Source organism: Cydia pomonella, chromosome 1 (assembly GCF_033807575.1).
Source record: "Cydia pomonella isolate Wapato2018A chromosome 1, ilCydPomo1, whole genome shotgun sequence".
NCBI lineage: Eukaryota > Metazoa > Arthropoda > Insecta > Lepidoptera > Tortricidae > Cydia > Cydia pomonella.
In genome coordinates this window covers 37,734,129-37,750,566 of record NC_084703.1, presented here as the reverse complement: position 1 = coordinate 37,750,566, position 16,438 = coordinate 37,734,129, and the positions used below count along the sequence as shown (strand labels likewise).

Below are 16,438 nucleotides of genomic sequence, written 5' to 3'. Positions count from 1 at the left end.
GACTACAGAGTGTACTATAACCCTTGCTCTTTATTCTGTCTCTTTCACACCAATGGAAAATGAAAAAGTTAGTAAATAACTGCAGGTATAAATAAAGTATATTAGTGCGATAGAGAGACAGATAGTGTTTCGTTGTCGTGACGTAAAAGATTGTCATGTTGGCTATGCACCCATGGCGCCTAGCCAACATGACAATCGTTTGCGCATGTTAGTGCTATAGAGAGACAGTAGTGTTTCGTTGTCGTATCATAAACGATTGGCATGTTGGCTACGCACCCAAGATACCTAGCCAAGAAGCCAATCGATTGCACATATTAGTGCGATAGAGAGACAGATAGTGTTTCCTTGTCGTATCGTAAACGTTTGGCATGGTGGCTACGCACCCATGCTGCCTAGTCAAGATGCCAATCGTTTGCGCACATTAGTGGTATAGAGTTTCAGTTTTATTTGAAATCACGTTAGGGTTTGTATTATTATTTTTGACCCGAATGAAGTCCATCCAGGTTCTCATGATGGAGTCAGGAGTTGGTCACCAGGAGGCCTACCGCGAACCACGTTCGACGTTTGCCTCTCTGTCGCACTTGTAAATTCGTACGTAAGTGTGATAGGGAGGTAACTTGTCGAACGTGGTTCGCGGTAGGCCCTCTGAACTCCTAATCTATTCATTATAATTCCATCGTGTTTGGGCTCAAAAGATTTGCCCTGACGAACACCATCGATCTAGATGAGGTCCAGGGTCACATGACGGAGTCAGGAGTTGGTCACCAGAACTCCCCAGAACTCCTTATCTACTCATCATAACTCCATCGTGTTTGGGCTCAATAGATTTGCCCTGATGAGCACCATCAATCTAGATGAAGTTCAGGGTCTCATGATGGAGTCAGGAGTTGATCACTAGAACTCCTAATCTACTAATTATAATTCCATCGTGTTTGGGCTCAATAGATTTACCCTGACGAGTACCATCGATCTAAATGAAGTCCAGGGTCTCATGATGGAGTCAGGAGTTGGTCGCCAGAACTCCTAATGTACTCATTATAATTCCATCGTGTTTGGGCTCAATAGATTTGCCCTGACGAGTACCATCGATCTAAATGAGGTTCAGGGTCTTATGATGGAGTCAGGAGTTGGTCACCATAATTCCTAATCTACTCATCATAACTCCATCGTGTTTGGGCTCAATAGAGTTGCCCTGACGAGCACCATCAATCTAGATGAGGTCCAGGGTCTCATGATGGAGTCAGGAGTTGGTACTAGAACTCCTAATCTACTCATTACAGATCCATCGTGTTTGGGCTCAATAGATTTACCCCGACAAGCACCATCAATCTAGTTGAAGTGCGCGGTCTCATGATGGAGTCAGGAGTCGGTCACTAGAACTCCTAATCTACTCATTATAATTCCATCGTGTTTGGGCTCCATAGATTTGCCCTGACGAGCACCATCGACCTATCTTCGATCTATCGAAATCTTTTGAGCCCAAACACGATGTAATTATAATGAGTAGATTAGGAGTTCTGGTGACCAACTCCTGACTCCATCATGAGACCCTGGACCTCATCTAGGTCGATGGTGTTCGTCAGGGCAAATCTTTTGAGCCCAAACACGATGGAGTTATGATGAGTAGATTAGGAGTTCTGGTGACCAACTCCTGACTCCAGCATGAGACCCCGGACCTCATCTAGATCGATGGTGCTCGTCAGGGCAAATCTTTTGAGCCCAAACACGATGGAATTATAATGAGTAGATTAGGAGTTCTAGTGACTAACTCCTGACTCCATCATGAGACCCTGGACTTTATCTAGATTGATGGTGCTCGTCAGGGCAAATCTATTGAGCCCAAACACGATGAGGTTATGATGAGTAGTTTAGGAGTTCTGATGACCAACTCCTGACTCCATCATGAGACCCTGGACCTCATCTAGGTTGATGGTATTCGTCAGGGCAAATCTTTTGAGCCCAAACACGATGGAGTTATGATGAGTAGATTAGGAGTTCTGGTGACCAACTCCTGACTCCAGCATGAGACCCCGGACCTCATCTAGATCGATGGTGCTCGTCAAGGCAAATCTTTTGAGCCCAAACACGATGGAATTATAATGAGTAGATTAGGAGTTCTAGTGACCAACTCCTGACTCCATCATGAGACCCTGGACTTTATCTAGATTGATGGTGCTCGTCAGGGCAAATCTATTGAGCCCAAACACGATGAGGTTATGAGGAGTAGTTTAGGAGTTCTGGTGACCAACTCCTGACTCCATCATGAGACCCTGGACCTCATCTAGATCTATGGTGCTCGTCAGGGCAAATCTTTTGAGCCCAAACACGATGGAATTATAATGAGTAGATTATGAGTTCTAGTGACCAACTCCTTACTCCATCATGAGACCCTGGACTTTTGATGGTGCTCGTCAGGGCAAATCTATTGAGCCCAAACACGATGGAGTTATGATAAATAGATTAAGAGTCCTGGTGACCAACTCCTGACTCCATCATGAGACCCTGGACCTCATCTAGATCGATGGTGTTCGTCAGGGCAAATCTTTTGAGCCCAAACACGATGGGATTATAATGAGTAGATTAGGAGTTCTGGTGACCAACTCCTGGCTCCATCATGAGAACTTGGACTTCATCCGGGTCAAAAATAATAATGCAAACCCTAACGTAATTTCAAGTAAAAATGCGTTTTTCAGAATATCGCCGCCAAATAACACTAGACCCTACTCATAATGTTGTGTTCCTGCCGGTGAGTAAGGTTGCCAGAGCTCAACGAGGGTCGGGAGGGGGTTAGGGTCGGCAACGCGCATGTAACTCCTCTGGAGTTGCAGGCATACATAGGCTACGGATACTGCTTACCATCAGGCTGGCCGTAAGCTTGTTTGCCACCGACGTAGTATAAAAAAAAGGACCACTGAAAATCCATCGATAAGCGAGAGTCTGTTGTTAAGCATAGTGTAAAAAATGAACTTTTATTAAGATTTTCTAATCGCAGTATATAGCACTTCTCGGAACTCCGTAGCTGATTACGAACGTAACGAATGCCTTACAATCGAGCACAGGTCCGTCCTCTAAGCGCGCTCCGCGCAGAATGAGAGCGTGGCGTCAATGCTGCGTGATTTATACGTGTTTTAAAAAAATATAAATTTACGGCAATGTAGGTCCCATAGTTATGATTTTTTTTTTATAGGTTAACATAAAGTTACAGTTTGCTATAATATTATTTTTAAAACAAAATATGCGTACAATTTGCGGAAAAAAAATATAATAAAACCCTGTTTTCGCCAAAAAAATGAAGAAAACTCGGAAGGTATTTTATCAGTTTTTTCAAATGAATCTTCGATTGTTCATCATTCCAGCCCCTCGTACGAGATATGTTGAATCAAATTGTAGTCATTCATGTACCAAATGATTCTTGTTTACAGCAAAATTGAGAACCGAAACGCCACATCTCACTGCAAATTTTGGAAAAGACTCCCAAAAAAACTCATTAAAAAAGAGGTTTAAAAGAGAAAATGAAAATTTGAACTGTTGGAGCCGCTAGTTTAGGAAACGATTATTTAAGTACGTTACCAGTTTTTGAATAAATACTAATAGTTACGTCGTAATCTTGAATGAAAAAGGAAGCATTTTACAAAATACGCTCGTCTGTAGGAATAAGGACTCTTAAACAGTCAGTCTCTTTCTAGCAGGTAGATGGGTAAGTACATACGTATGATTCAGTATATTTGTAAAAAAATACGTACGTTTACTGTGCCTATAGAGTTCATGGCTGGACGCTTACTAATCCTTTTGCATGGTAACTCGATAACTTAAAGGAGTTTTACAGCATAAAAAAGCTACAGTACCATCATAGACTGATATTTTTGTCAGTTATATAGTACTTAAAGATATTATTGATAACGATTGTACTTGTTCGATTCCTTGTTTACCATCGTTTTATGTAATAAGAAAAGCTTAACACAATAATTAAATACGAATAATATGCACAATATACAAGAGAAAAGTGGTCGTTAGATACACACAATACTTACAATTGTAAACACTTCATAATAATAGTAATTAAATACAAGAATTGGACAAAATGCGATTAATTTTAGTAGTTAGGTACATCTATAGACCAGTACTAAATGGCAAAACTTGCTCCTCGGAGGGTTTTTTGTATTTGGGACATTAAGTGCCAATTACATCCACACTTTATCAGGCCTGATATCTGACCCGATTTCGGGCCCGAGCAAGAGTTTTTTCTGTTTCACCAAATATCAGCACATCGGTTACAATATTTCAGGGGTGGCCAACAAGTCGATCGCCATCGACCGGTCCATCGCGACTGTTAGTCCAGTCGATCGTGGCAAGGCAAAAAATATAAATACGTAGACCAGTTTCATTTAAGGTTTCACGAAATATGCAATTGGTAGATCGCACAGGGTTTCGTTAGTAAACAGGAGATCTTGGGTCTAATCAAGTTGGCCACCCCTGCAATATTTGAAATGTAAAACAATGATTCGTATGCAAAAAATATCAAAGATTGTAAATTTTTGGCAATTTAGAGGCAACGTATTTTTTACATTTCAAACATTGTTAACGATGTGCTGATATTCCGTGAAAGGCCCGAAATCGGGATTGATTTCGGGCCGGATATCGGAAAGTGTGGATGTAATTGGAGCTTCGGTTGTACTTTAGCAGGCCAATAATATATGTATAAAACAAGAAACCAGATCTTTTAGTTAGGAGATTCTAGTCGATCATAGGTGCATCGTCATAGTTATCTGATTGTGTAATAATACCTAAAATACCTTTTTAAGGAGTTTAAAAACTTGTATTATAAATGATATAAGGAAAATAGTGACCCAATTAGCGCGAGTTGTTAAGACGAAAGTGGAGGACCCGAGCGAAATTCGCCTTTTCATACAAACGTAGTCCTCATTTTCCTCTTTGGATATTAACATTATTGAAAATATTTTGACATAATTTGTTGTATATTAACCACAGCTATGCCCCTACGTATGATTTTTTAGAATTTTCTACTATTATTAAAGTTAGGAGCATTTAAAAAATTATATGAAATCTGTTTTCCGCTCATATTTTTCACAATAATCAAAATATTAATTTTAGCATTAAATTTCAGTAAAAACTTGGTTTTGGTGCCCATTTCATAAACTATACGGTAAACGATATTTTCTGAAAACGCCCATAAATATGATACATTATTCACCGGCTTACGATATTTTTTTTAAAGATATTAAATTAGTCATTGATTGTAATCTAGAACGAATTGATGAATGTTGCATTGACCTCCCCTCCCTAACGTAAATGACCTTCGATCTGAATCCCTTAGTTTTCTAATGGTTTTTGTAACTTATAATTTATTTATTTATTAAAACTTTATTGCACAAATTTACAAAAAAAAGTAAAATGTCAACCAGTGGGCTGAACATAACAAACAATATTAACAGCAACGGCTTTAAGCAATATAGTATCCCATATTTACTTCAAAGTTCACTGTCTTCGAGATATTGGGCATCACAGTTGAACAATCTTGGCCAAAAAACTGGTTTTCTGACCATAACTTTTGTCTTAATTCGTTTAAAATTAAAATCTCAGACCAGTTTTTAGAGACATTAAAGACGAACCTAAATATGTAGTTTCGTACATGTAAATTCCTTCACAGCAATCGAGTAACGAAATAAGTGTTTTTTAGACAATGTTTAAAAAATATTTTTCATTTCTTTCAAAATCTGGTAGACCAGAATGGAGATAAAAGATTGAAGAACCGATAGCCGTTTGTCTTATAATTCTATCTATAGTGCAAATATAGGAGTAAAGACTCAAAACTTGACAAAAATCGATGAAAACCGCGGGGAGCCCCTTAAGTACAATAACCAACTAACTTGTTTTCGTTCAAATGAAGATATCAAAACATTATTATAGGCCGTAAGCTGTGCTCACGCTATGCAACAATAAATAGCAATATAATTACGAATACAAACAAATAATTTACTATTCATATATTATTATTCATTTGGCGCAATTCCGACAAACGGTGACTCGTATGCACGTGCATCATTTCCAACGATTTACTGCATTGCTCTTAGTGAGTATTGCTTATAATTTAGTCTAAGAAAGGATCGTGTCTTCTAGTTGTTGCAGTAGGTGGCGCTGTGTAGCGTCTTAATTTCTGCGGTAGATCGGTCGTCAAACATAACTTTTGAAAACCCTTTCAATTTCCCTTTGCTCATAAGACAGTAAAGTTGTGCGCTTCGGAATGACTCCATAATTATGTAGGAAATATTCTACAGATGTTTCTTCAACGTATGCGCACATTCTATCTCAATATGCCACCGTTATTCGTTGTAACAGACTCTCTTTACAAATGTCAAGCAAAAACGTTTAATTCATAGAGAGTCATACTCGACATCGTCGTAGAAGCCGTCGACTGGTGTAGGATCCAGTAGAGCCGCCTGTGGATTTACTATCTTCTTTTCGCTCTTAGTTTTTTTGTGCTTCTTTCTCTCTTTCTTCTCCGATTTCTCAGAATAATCGCCTTTGTCTTTGTCCTTAGACTTCTTCTTTTTGTGTTTTTTCTCAGTCTGAAATGATAAAAGTCACAGAAGTAAATAAAATGGCAATTGTACTCCTATCAATGTAATCGTATGTTTATCGAATTCGCTAATAACTGACTGACCTTGACCTCAGTTTCCTTAGCAACGTCAGGATCTTCCCCTCCTGAAAATAAATCCATACCAATATCAATAATTTGGCGAAACTACGTATCGTAAATTAATTACGCCTTTATATATAAATAGATCGTGTTATTCACGAGGACGCATACTTTAGTTCGTACGAGTTGTTGTCATGCCATTTAAGGTGAGATTTGTCGTCATTGTGAATGACACTATCTATACATAGTATTTAGTCAGAAAACCACTATAATTTGTTTCTCTGGTATTTTATAAGATTCAAGGTGTATTACGTATTTTAGTATAAGTTAGGGTATTTTAGAGTGTTTATGATTTTACTTCAAAACTAATTTGGAGGAGTTTTATTTATTGTGATATCAATAGGGTTTAATCGATTTAATACAATGTAAGTTTACAGTATAATATATCTAAACTAATTTATTAAAACGCATAAAATACAAAAAAAGAATATAACTAAAGTAAAGAAACATATCTGAATCCATATATTTACAAATAAAAAATAGGGGCTAGCTCGTCGCCCGATGGCAGGGTGCCCAATGTCAATAGGTACATGTAAATGTTAGTAAAATAAAATTTTAATATTTCCTTTGGGTTGAATTTGGTCACCGAAGGTGAAGTTAGGTTCCTTACGGTAGATATGTTTGCCAACCCTCATTTTCAATAACGGGGTACGCCAATAATACAAACTAATAATAAGTCATAAAAGTTTCTCCACCTCTTACCTGACTATTCACAAGTTCACAATATTCTAAATTGTAATATAATATAACTAATGCCTCAAGGGCCTATTTAAGATATAAGCTAGTTATAGTAATCCTCTGTATATATCCATTGTCTATATTGTTATTAAAAAAAAAAAAACTAATCAACTAACCTTCTGGTGACCTCCTCGCGCTAGCGTCACCGGCCCAAAGCGGGAACTCATTCTCCATGGACTGCACATCACCTTCGGGCGACGAGTATTCTTTGACGTCCAGTTGGGTGAACCGGTCTTCCAGGGGCTCGGGCAAGGGCTTGACCTGCTCTGAGGCTAGGTCTTGGATCATCGCGGCGTAGTCAATGTCTACGTCGTCTTGTTCGATAGTCACCTTTGGGTTCGTCGTTTCATCATCACTAAAACCATGTGCCGGTGTTACAGTACTTTACATAGTGTATTCCTATTCTAGAACAATTTCAATGTCAGTACGTCTACTAGGCACACTGATAGAAGTGAGGTATGGTCGGGGACAAAGATTCAAAATCTGGATTAACTACGTACAGTCAACATCAATAGTAGCGGATGAAACAACGCGCCAAAAGTATCTGATATTCTGGATAACTTTTCCAAATATAGATAAATCTCTAAAATTTATATTCCAAAGTATATCTTTTACCGTCTTAATTGTTCTACATATAAAACCATCACATTTTGTTAAGCTGTTACAGAATGGTAGATACTTTTGAAACCTTGTTTGATCCTCTACTTTTGATGCTGACTATACCACCGGTAAAAGATAGGCCCGGCATTTAAAAGGGCGCGATAATGTTACGCCATATGTAATTTGAAAATGCTGAGAAAACCATATTGGGTCTGGTAATATTTCATGTTTTGGCAAAGAAACTGGCGGTATATTTTCGAGTTTTATGGATTTGATTGATTTGGATGTAGCTGCCATACAAGGCAAAAGCGTTACGTAAGAGACATTCCCGTGGGATGCCCCAAAGTCGCTTTAACCCCTAAGTTTCCAACTTTCCAAGCATTTGAAAATGTCAGAAACTCCGAAATGCCGTAAATACATATGTACCCTGTTGTGTGACGCTTGCTAAGAATGGTAAGTGCTAACCTGTCGCTCTCATAAGTGACTTCCTGATTGGAAGCAGGCGCGAGATCATCCAGGAAGCTGCTATCCAGCGCGCCCGCGTAGAACTCGTCCAACGTGCCCGACGGGGACTTGGCGCCTGAAGGTGTACTCTGCTCGCTGCCCATATTAGTAAACATAACATTACTGAATATTACTAAACACTTTATAAATCAGTGCGTTTAATTACATTGCGTTACAATTTTTCATAAACTTTATATGACGGTAGGTGACACAATGAAATTTTTGTATTTTTTGTTTGATACAAATCCAAAGAGCTTGTGAGCAGAAATAATATAAAGTATGAAGTTTAACGCAGACGGCGCAGAAATATTTTAGGTCCCAACTGACATCACCGTGGATGGGCGTTTTTGGCGGTTAAGACGAAACAAGACCACGTCACGTGACAGCTTCTCCATACACACGTAGTTCCCATTTTCCTCGCCGGATATCAACATTGTAAATTTTTTTTTGACACAATCATATCTATTTTAATCACGTCTTTAAATTATCAATGAAAGCTAGGAGCGTCTAAAAATTGTATGGAACTTGCTTTCCACTCCTTACATTTGTAATAATGAAAAAAAAAGTCAGACGAAGGAGCATAGCTCTGGTTAAATCTAATTGTGATTTTTTACGTCAAGGTCTAAAGAGTAAAATGGGAACTACGCTTGTGTGGATAAGCGGTAGTCCACTATTCTTAATAATTAACAATATATGTTACATTTGCTCACCTCTCCGAGAGCTTAAGTATGGATGGCGTATAGTCCATGCTGACAGTAGGCCTGGTTTTCGTTAGCTCTGGGCTCACGTACTGGCTCTGCGTCGGCGTTCCGTGCTGCGCTTTTATGCCCAACGGGTTCAGGGACTGCGCTAACTTTAAGATAAATTTTAAGAATAAATATTCAGTCTAAGCCCTATAGTCTAGTCGACAAGTTCAAAATGGTGAATTATAGAGATACTACTCCTAAAGTTACGTGTGATAGATTTGATCTAATGTATAGAAAAATGTATTCGAAGTGTTTATTAGCACACAAAAAATTTCAAAGTTGTAGACAAAAAAAAGCGGCAAAAAGAAGATATTTCCTTTTTCACCAATATCTCAAAAATTATTGCTATTTAAGAAATGTCAATACAATATTATTAAAGAGGAGGAAATTTTCAGTCAAAAAGTCTTCACTTGTAGAAATGTATCTCCATTATTTATACTTTTTATTCAACGATGAACACAGACCTCCGCGTCTCATTTTGAGTGAAGAAGCTAGTACGTAACATTAAATTAAATATACATTTTAAAATCTGAAAAAAATATGGTGTATTTTAAACATGTTAAAGAATGTAATACTGTTAGAAATTTATCTTAAAGTTAATTTTTCAACAAGATAGGCAATTATTAGGTAACACGTTTTGCTCAAACTTATGTCTTTATTGTAAATCTAAAAAAAATATTTAAATATTTGGCGTAAAAATATTTCGCCTCGTGGAGCCTTTCTTATATATACTTAACAAGATCACGTCATAAAAGTTATAATAAAATTAATACTTTGTTCTTCCAGCCAATCTTTCCAGCCGAGTGTGGTCCGCACCACCTACTTTTTTATACGCGTAGTGGAAAAAGGTGCTGTAGTGTATAGACATTACATAGGTGCATCCATATAAAGAAGCACTTTCAAGATCACATGTTCTTAGTTCCCTTTTGTGAAATCTAACTTGACTCTGACTACTGACCAGCGGGTTGACAGCGGGCGGCACTTCCTGGCGCCCAGCACGATGCAGGGCGAGCTATCGTTGCTCCTCCGCGCTCTGCTCTGACGGGCTTGTTGGAATAGGTTGTAGGGTACTGACCACCGGGTTGATAGCGGGCGGCACGATGGGCTTGCCGGCGCCTAGCACAATGCTGGGCGAGCGATCGTTACTCGCCCGGGCTCTGCTTTGACGGGCTTGTTGGGATAAGTTGTAGAGTACTGACCAGCGGGTTGACGGCGGGCGGCACGATAGGTTTGCCGGCGCCCAGCACGATGCTCGGCGAGCGCTCGTTGCTCGGCCGCGGCTCAAGCGCGCCCTGGCTCTGACGGCGCTTGTTGGCGAGCCGGTCCAGGAATAGATTGTAGTGGGACTCTTCCGAATTCTGCAAACACAGCACAGTTTTACAATAAACCATACAATTGTTTTTATTTGATTTATAAATTAAACACTAATTGGGTTAAATTTTTTAAAGCATCTGCTAGAAGTGCCTCAGATCCCCCAACCTAGATCTTCTATAAAAATGCTGAGAAGGCATAATTAGAGTTATATACTTACCTATATTTAAGTATCAATAAACAAAAACAAAATCTTCCGGCAAATTACCTGGTTTACGTATGATTAAAATACAAAATAAAAACACATTTCCAGTGTCCCCAGAAAAGCATTATACAACAAGGCCGCGGAAAAGCATGAAAACAATGTACGTGGAATATAATATACTTGGAAGTCATCCAGCTCCTTCTCAGTCTCCTCCATGTCCTTCTGGTTCCTCTGCAGCTGCTCCAGCAGGCTGGTCCGCTGCAGGCGCAGAAACGGCACGCTGAGGAACTTGTGCAGCAAGCGCAGCCCGAAGCCGTTCCTCATGGAGGACTCTGCGTACCGCACTGCCGCCGTCCTGGTAAGTTTAAGCGTCGTTAACTCTTCGTATAGTGGTCCGTATATGGTCACGTGGAAGTTATGGTTTAAGAACTTTATTCCCAAAAAAAATTTACAAAAATCACTTAAGCACTTGAGAATACAGTATTTTCTACATCTATACAGACTTAGGAAGTTTAATCCTATCATTTTGAAATAAAGATCAAAATCATTGTAGGAATTATCTCTTCCTTAAAGGGGAGCTAAAAGTTCGTTTTTAGTTTCTGGCTCGTGCTCGTACAATAATGTAAGATCTCATTTGTCGTTGTTATAGGAGGAATAATTATTACAGCTTCAATTCTGCTTGAAATTTAGCGACGGTAGAGTAAAGTCTCTAATGTCAACGCTACGGATCTAAGAATGAAAGAATTTACACTACAATAATTTGGATAAGCGTCTATGAAAGAATTCAACATAAATCTCTAACATACCATTCATTTATGCGTATCTACTTAACGCTATCCGATTTAACTTTATTAGAATATAAAGACCTAGCGTCTTATAACTGATGTTCACACAATATTTGTAGATCCATATACGAAAATCAGTGAGATACATACGTAAAACACTTGTATCGTGACATTTAATCCTGGCGGTGTCAATTACTAAACCACAGAAACAACCACAAAAAACGACACTCGAAATATTACTAAGACTAGAGACGAAAATAGTTAAAGCCATCCTTTGGACGTATGTTTGAATTTTGAATAAGAGTGTCCAATATATGTGTGTGTGTGTGTGAGTGTGTGTCAACTGGTCAGTTTATTAGCTCATCCGCGATAAAACACTCGTAGCTAGGTCAACAACCTCTCACCTGTTCAGCTTAGCCTGCTCAAGCGCCTGCTCGATGTGGTGTGGGTGCACCTGGCGGTGATGCTGCATGTCGCAGTGGTTGCCGAGCACAACCACGGGCAGGTCGGCAGGCACCCGCGACAACTCCTTCACGACATATTCGAATGTCCTAAGTAATTACAGAACACATTATCTGGTTAGAATGCAAAGGACAAATACGCAAAATGTTTGCATGGGAAAAAAATTGTAGTCAAATCTAGGGAGTCTTTTCTGTGAAAGAAAGTTAAGAATAAATATACATATTACCAGGTTACCATAATGTATTACTTCCTTTGCATGTTTGAATGGAAATAAAGGACAAGGAAAATTTAGGGGACAAATCAAATACAAAATGATTCAGGATACGTGAACTGTCGTGAGCAGGACCAACCCACCTTATTCAGTAGATGATAAGCTACTGTTCCGTGCCAGCATTAGTGAGATTAACGTAATTTAGTGTTGCAAAAGAATTTAAATTTTTTATTGTCACCCTACAATTAGAATACTTTCGTCCAATACCGATACTCCTTACTTTATCAGTGAACAGTATCAAATTGAATTTCATCAGTCAGGGTAAATTTGAAAAATCGTATCTCAACATGCTATCATAACATTTAAAGAGGTTTTATCTTTTTTAATTTGTTGTTGTAGGGTAACCACGATAAAAAAACCGGGAAAGTCGTGTTATACTTTCAATCAGGCCTATATGCCTGTTTGCCACTGCTGTAGTATAAAAAACAATCTATTAGCATTTATTGAGCGTGAGGGTTGCCCTGCTCACGTCTCGTAAATCACGAATCGAATTTAGGTTCTGTTCTAATATAGACAGTTTGAGCTAAGCTCAAAGCTGTGGTCTTAGCCACAACTGGAAATGGGGCTCCAGTATCCTTAAAAATTCAGCAGATCTTCCTAAAGACTTCTTAAAATTTAGTATATTTTGGAATGCAGTGTGAACTAAAAGTATTTAATCTGCTTTGATTTCATTCCCCACTCATGTATGTGAAATACACAGTTTGGGTCCCATATACAGTAGTCACAACAAGGTGGGAGCCATTTAGATGGTGTCATTCCACTAAAGTGAAGTAGACAGCCGGCGCCACTGTCTCTTGGCGGTATAGAAACCCAATACCATGCTCAACAGAAAACCAAAAGTTGGTGGTGGTTTCTGGCTCTGAAGCATCTCTTTAACCGTTTCCCATTAGTCATATCTTATAATTTTTCAGGCCCTTGTGGAGACACTTGGACCAATAGGCATCATTTGTGCAAACCGATAACGACTACTAAAATAATTAAGAAAGTTATTTTTTTATCTCAGCATACATAAAGATTACTTATCAAAATAGATTTACCAAGGTTTGGTGATATCCAGCATCAGTATAACACCAGTTGCATTCTTGTACACGTCAAGAAATGTTGCGTCCAGTACTGGAGTCTCATAACCTTCATCCTGGACTACAGAAGCTTGGTTCTCTAACTTCAAGCCCAGAGGTGATTTCTTCTTAGTTCTACCTTTATCTACTACCTCCCACACTTCAACCTAAAATGTAAACAGATGAAATAACTTAAGATTGAGATTATTAATTTCTTTTGGGATAGGAGTAATAAACATTTTCAATAAAGTGCAATTCAGTTTTTTATTTATCAAGCAATGTCTACTGACTTAGCACTATATGATGTAGTACTTATAGTAGAGTTTATACTATTATCCCCTTATTCATAAACGTCTAAAGTTATGATGCCGCTAATAATCATTTGTCCCTTTCCGACATATTGGTATGTTGGAAAGGGACAAACGATGATTAGCAGCACCATAACTTTACTTTAGTAGACATTTATGAATAAGGGGGTTAGAATATTGAAAAAAAAGTATTCCTTGATTTATATATCAAGTACCATGCTAAGAAATAGACCAATTCAGTTTTCACCAGATATTTTGTAGTGCTTACAAGCATCAGTAAATTATTGTAATAATGTTAGATTTTAGTGCAACCTCTACCTCAATAGTTTAGAACTTTTAGGGATGCATGCTTAAAATTTTATTTAGGCAAAAATATTACACAAACTATCATTATTCTCTTTGCAACATTAGCTTTCTCTTTGCTATGCTAATATTTATGCCCACATTTAAAAAAAAAAACACCTGATAACATATAATGTCCAGCAGAGATATAGTAAATATCAATATTAACAGAATTCATTTGCATACTTACTTTTACTATGTGATCAGTATTTTTATAGGTCCAGTGTATAGGAGCCACCTGAATTTGGTCAGTAGGTACATATTCTTCTATAAAAGGTCCACCTTGAAGTCTTTGCAGCAGACAAGATTTGCCAACATTTCGGTCGCCTTTAATCAATATTTTCACTGGAAGCAGGAAGCATGATAATGCCTTATTTATTTATGTAAAGCTTCTTTTAAATATATCCCAAAATGTACGGAATAGTGTGCGATGAATTAAATTACAAATACTAGACGTTTTCGACGAATTATCGGTGTCATGGTCGTGTTTAAGATTTAAAATGTACCCGTACTTACTGTTAAAGTGAACTCCACGCGAAAACTTCTTTTGTAAAGAGGAGGACATGGGTACTGGAGCAGTGCAGCGTTCATCGTTGCCTTTTGCAAATTTCTTAAGGGCAGAGAACATGTTAAAACTTTCTAATTTACACTGAGGTTGTATGCCCAATATGGTAATTAACAAGACTTATCTTTCGTAAATCAATACTAGTTATATACTCAAATTTAAAAACAAGTTTATCAATTAAAATAAATTACAAGACTCATCAACCAGTATGAAACATTCAATATTGTGAACTAATAAAAACAGGCAGAACGAACGTCACAAGAAACGAACCGATGCAGTTGCGTTCCAAATCGTTGACATAAGTACTACAATAAGCTCTCACTAGTATAATATAAAAAAAACTAATATTAGCTTATAAGATTATTTATGTTATGAGTAAATTTAAAATTTACTTCTTCTTCTTTTGACTAACAGGCTGTAATCTTACATACTTTACGGATTAGGGTGTATGATTTTTACAGCATTGATTTGGAATGGATTTCGAGCACATCAAATTTGACGTATGAATGACAGCAACAATTCAGAGTTGCCAGCTACAAAATTCCCGCGTCGTTGCGCAAATTTTCATTTTGTCCATTTTCATTAAAAAGGGCACGAAACAAAGCTTTTTAGAGTTCCGTAGTGATTTTCCTCTGTAGGCTTCCGCTTATCGTCCCATAGGAAATACGAATTTGAATTCGCCTTATTATACTGACAAAATTGTTTAACAGACTAAAACTTGATTATTATTTTCGCAAGATTTTAATCATTGAAGATTTTGCACGACGTTTAAATAATGTTTGTTTTGTGTGTCCCATATATCTCTATAGCCGATTAAAAGGCTTGACAGACTTAGCTACCGCAAAATACTTATAAGCGGTATTTCCGAAACGATACGACCTTCAAACCTTCAAGTAAAAGAGCGTACTCCCATCTAAAATTCCGGCAACGCACTTGCAACCCCTTCGGTGTTGCAGGTATCTATGGGCGATGGTAATTATACACCTATAGAAAAAATCTACCTACTCTGGCGTACCCAAATTTGTCAGTAGAAAAAAACGCGAAATTAAGATTTTCTACGAGGACAAAGTTTCCAATGACAAACTGGGTGTACCAGAGTATATATAGTTGATATACCGGGTTTGGCCTGCAACAGGAGCAAAAAAAAACAAATGTTGGTAAGTTTGAGGAATACAGCCTACAGTTAAATTAATTTAAAGGCCACACCCGGTATAGTCTGGCAAATACAAAAGGCAGTCACCAGAACCAGGAAAATTATACTAATCCCTTTCATTTCAAAGTTTTGGATGCAAGTACTGGCGTAAGTCATGCCAAAATATACACCGTGGATCAAATTAAACCCGACAGACTTTACATGTGTATTTTTGCCCGCATTTAGAGACTAGAATGTCTTCTCTTGTTTTAGAGATAATGAATTTTTTTGTTATAACTTAGTGGAAAACGTCTTTTTAGTCGTGACGCTGCCACTATATGACATGGTTTAGTATAGCAAAGATACATTGAGTAAGATGCGTAAGATCTAAGAAAATTTCGTGCATGACGTGCAAAAGTTGACTTTTGACAATTCAGAGATCGCAAAACATACGGAGCATTGGACGCCATCTGCTTTGGATGTCAAACTAATAGGTACGTTTTTTTCTTAGACTACCTCTCTATTACAATCAATTCTCTTTGGTCATACCTACCTATTGGCGAATTTGCCAAAACTCATATTACATTTTTTGCTTCTTATGACCTCAGGAATGCGTGGTAAATTCCTGAGGTCATAAGGAGCAAAAAATGTAATATGAGTTTTGGCAAATTCGCCAATAGGTAGGCATGACCA

General features: G+C 37.9%; 1 protein-coding gene across 1 annotated transcript; it reads right to left on the bottom strand.

Annotated features, from left to right (window-relative positions):
• Positions 1–5,993: 5,993 nt before the first annotated feature.
• LOC133522287 (rab-like protein 6) lies at positions 5,994–16,269 on the bottom strand. The gene is made up of 11 exons (XM_061857569.1): positions 14,565–16,269; positions 14,239–14,393; positions 13,378–13,565; positions 12,012–12,158; positions 11,003–11,177; positions 10,506–10,664; positions 9,271–9,413; positions 8,522–8,656; positions 7,573–7,811; positions 6,683–6,723; positions 5,994–6,587 (listed from the first exon to the last, which is right to left on the bottom strand). Exons 1-11 carry the CDS (start codon positions 14,674–14,676, stop codon positions 6,393–6,395), a joined length of 1,689 nt encoding a protein of 562 aa, XP_061713553.1. The 5' UTR covers positions 14,677–16,269; the 3' UTR covers positions 5,994–6,392.
• Positions 16,270–16,438: the final 169 nt, after the last annotated feature.

What these genes read in the sequence shown, in the direction of transcription:
- LOC133522287 (XM_061857569.1), bottom strand. Translation starts at nt 14,676, where the DNA reads ATGTTCTCTGCCCTTAAGAAATTTGCAAAAGGCAACGATGAACGCTGC. An exon ending in CTGGATATCACCAAACCTTG is followed by an intron (nt 12,159 to 13,377) that starts GTAAATCTATTT and finishes GTAATTACTTAG; the next exon opens with GACATTCGAATATGTCGTGA. An exon ending in CGCGAGGAGGTCACCAGAAG is followed by an intron (nt 6,724 to 7,572) that starts GTTAGTTGATTA and finishes ATTTATTTTCAG; the next exon opens with GAGGGGAAGATCCTGACGTT.